The sequence below is a fragment of the Salvelinus namaycush genome, unplaced genomic scaffold, assembly GCF_016432855.1.
Source record: "Salvelinus namaycush isolate Seneca unplaced genomic scaffold, SaNama_1.0 Scaffold1071, whole genome shotgun sequence".
NCBI classification, from domain to species: domain Eukaryota; kingdom Metazoa; phylum Chordata; class Actinopteri; order Salmoniformes; family Salmonidae; genus Salvelinus; species Salvelinus namaycush.
This window is the reverse complement of record NW_024057755.1, coordinates 20,264-23,427: the sequence shown is the minus strand read 5'-3', so window position 1 is coordinate 23,427 and position 3,164 is coordinate 20,264. Positions and strand designations below refer to the sequence as shown.

General features: G+C 38.7%; 1 protein-coding gene across 1 annotated transcript; it reads right to left on the bottom strand.

Moving 5' to 3' along the window:
* Window positions 1-711: 711 nt before the first annotated feature.
* On the bottom strand, window positions 712-2,837 carry LOC120035612 (vascular cell adhesion protein 1-like). The gene is made up of 4 exons (XM_038982208.1): window positions 2,492-2,837; window positions 2,058-2,363; window positions 1,658-1,924; window positions 712-740 (listed from the first exon to the last, which is right to left on the bottom strand). The coding sequence occupies exons 1-4, from the start codon at window positions 2,835-2,837 to the stop codon at window positions 712-714; spliced, it is 948 nt and encodes a 315-aa protein (XP_038838136.1).
* Between the last annotated feature and the right edge of the window lie 327 nt (window positions 2,838-3,164).

Sequence of the window (3,164 nt, the reverse complement as noted above, 5' to 3'; positions counted from 1 at the left end):
CGAGTAAGACCAAAAGATTTCATGGAAATTGAATGTAAAGGTTTTTATTACAGTGCAATTAAAAAACAACCTTAAATCAGCCTCAATTGTTTCTTTGATTTAACACTCAACATAAAAACTGACACAACAACTTCTAAATAGATATAAACTGAAAATATATAATATTGTTATTCTGCTAACTGCACAAAACATGCAGAGAAACAGTGACTAGTGGATGTTAACACCATTCTGCCATCATGTAGACTTCCTGTACCAACTTCCTGTCTTGTATCAGACCACTGTCTCTCCAACTAACTGTGTCTTCTCTCCCCAGTCATCATTGACTTGATATGGTCTTAAACTGCCTTCAGTAGGCTAGTTGAACTCAGCAGTTCCTCTATACTGGAACCCATTAAACAGATGCTCTGTGAACTCAACACTCAAAATAAATGGTCTAAAATAAAGAGTAGCCAACATCATCGTATCACCACTACAGTAACACTTTTCATCCCAGCAAATTCTACAAATATGCAGATAATCAAAGAGCACACAATTACAAATGTAACAAAAGTATAAATAGAAAACGAATACACAATGACAATACTGTACATAAAAAGACTTAAAACCCATTGGCAAAATACATAAAATGCACCTCTTTTATTGACTTGTGCATGAAGCCCATCTAGGTTGTTAAGTGGTGTTTACTGGTTCCCTCTACCGACCGTGGCCTGGTTAGAGCACACTGTTCCAGCCGGGGAGTTCTGTGGAGAGAACACAGAGAAAGCAACAGTTGTCAGGACCGACACTTCAGAAGAATAATGGCTTCATAGTTACAGTTGGTTACACAACACAGTATTCATTCAATTCTTCCTAGATGAGTTTTAAAAGTTTATTCTAACATTCCCACCTGTCCCTGTGAAAGGTCTGTCATGTCAAACCCACTGGGGAGTCTAGATGTTCTCCTCCTCCTGGAAGACAAGAATAAAGGTATTTTGACATCATTTAGGTGTTCATATACATAAGCACAATCAGCATGATAAATATGTTTAAATTGAGGCTGGGAATATCTTTTTACCATGCAAAGAATACGACCAGGCTGAAAAGGAAAAGCAACCCCAAGGTTTTTCCTACAATCTCAAAAACCTTTGTGTTAACAGGCTCTTCTTGTCCTGTAAATAAAACACATATTATGGTCATCTGTTCCTAAAAGAGGAAACATTTTGCACATTGTCTAACATTACAAATTACACATATACTGTAGATGTACAGATGTAAGGTCTTAATTTAGCCAGTATTGTTGCAGCGAAATAATCCTGCAGCAAAAGGATTTGAACGTTTCCTCTGTAATGTTGTTCCATTGGAGGTGAGGCTATTAGCTGGACAAAATAAGGCTACATGAAAAGTGCAATACTGTTAATATAACCACGTTTTAGTGCAGATTTTTGGTGAATTTATGTAAATCAAAGCTTATCTGCATTTCCCACAATGCAATAAACTTCTCTGAAACAAAATTATGATCAAATTAAGATCCTACAGATGTATCATACCTAGATACATTTAGCAGGCATGCTTTATCTGGTCTGTTCCACAAAAACAAGTATATCTCTTCTACTGTATATCTATCTATATCTATAATATCCCTAATGTTGTGCCATTTTGAATGTGCCAATGCGTCTACCTTTAATAGCCAGCTGCACTTCCTTTGACTTCCCACAGTCATAACTATTTCTTGCTTCACAGTAGTACAGTCCTCCATCACCAACAGTCACATTGAGGGTGTAACTCTGTCCAGATGCTACCTGTATTGGTTTATCTCCACTGATCTGGAACCAGGTGAAGTTTGTCACAGGAGGGTTGGCTGTACTGCTGCAGGTCAGATTAACACAGCTTCCCACTAACACTGGATCAGCTGGACTGATGGAGGCCGAGGTGTCCTTAGGAGAGACTGAGGGAGAGGGGTTCATTTAGAATGTATCTGATATGGTATATTGAATAGTCTCATCAAAACCACTATTACAATCATCAGTGAAAACATGATAGAATGATCTATTATTCAGGAACCGGTGACTAAATCTTACATGAAACATTAAGCATCATGTTATGTTCAGCTGTCTTGTTGCTTGTCCCTACTGGGTAGACTGCAGTACAAGTGATGTTCTTCTCATGATGAAGGTATGACGGAGTGAAGGTCACCGTGGAGAGAACTGATTTGGTTTGGTCTGGATTCTCTTGCAGTTGGTTCTCAGTTGTGAACTGTGTTGGGAGAGTCCATGTCAGCTCAGGGGGGTGTTCGAGACAGGGAGCGACAGCAGAGCAGTTCAAACTGACAGGGGTCCCTTCCTTCACCTCACCTGAGACAGTAAGGATGGGACTGGAAGGAAAATCTGTAATACATTGTAGATGAAGATATTTTACACTAATAGTTAAACTGTCCACTTGTTCTACTCTTATCCTTGATGAAAGGAATATAAACTGGAAAAAATTGTTGGTTAAAAGTTGAATTGTCTCTTACCCCTGACAACTATTTTAACAGACTTTCCAATGTCTGTTGCACGGAATGGTTGACTCTCAATCCTGAAGAAGTATCTATTAGTGTAATTGGTGGTTACATTGAAGAAGACTGTGGTGCAGTTCTTCTGGGACATGTTTCCAGTTATCTTCCCTTGATATCTGTTGACCGTCTCACTACTGTTAAATATCACACTGTCCGGATGCAGATCAAAGTATGGGATTTCTTTCATCCACACTCCAGAGGTATGTATTGTGCTGTTAAATGTATACTTTTTTTGGTGAGGAATGTCAAATGAACATGGGATTTGCATACAGGAGCCAGTCAGTACATCCAGTTTATTTGGCATTGTGGCGATCAAACCTCGTTGACCAAAACAGGCCAAAACACCTGCAACATGAAAGTCAACATCAGGGAGGTTCTGATATATTTTCGGTTCAGTCCAATGATATGTATTAAACCTAGATGATTGACAGGGGCCGCTGATTGGAAGCCATTGCACAGCCATCTTGTTACTCCTCCTCCATTGTAAAAGCTATAGAAATGCATTTATTAATGTCTACATTAGTTTTTGACAAGTATATTACATTACAGACACCTTAATCCATACTTTTAAATTATATTTTGTGAAACTGCAACACTTCCTTCATCAGAGAGACCCTACCCTTGTTCCAGC

Coding starts and splice junctions, on each gene's coding strand:
- LOC120035612 (XM_038982208.1), bottom strand. CDS start 2,837: ATGCCAAATAAACTGGATGTACTGACTGGCTCCTGTATGCAAATCCCA. Junction 2,364..2,491: donor TGTTAAAATAGTTGTCAGGG/GTAAGAGACAAT, acceptor AATGTATTACAG/ATTTTCCTTCCAGTCCCATC. Junction 741..1,657: donor AGTGCAGCTGGCTATTAAAG/GTAGACGCATTG, acceptor TTCTCTCCACAG/AACTCCCCGGCTGGAACAGT.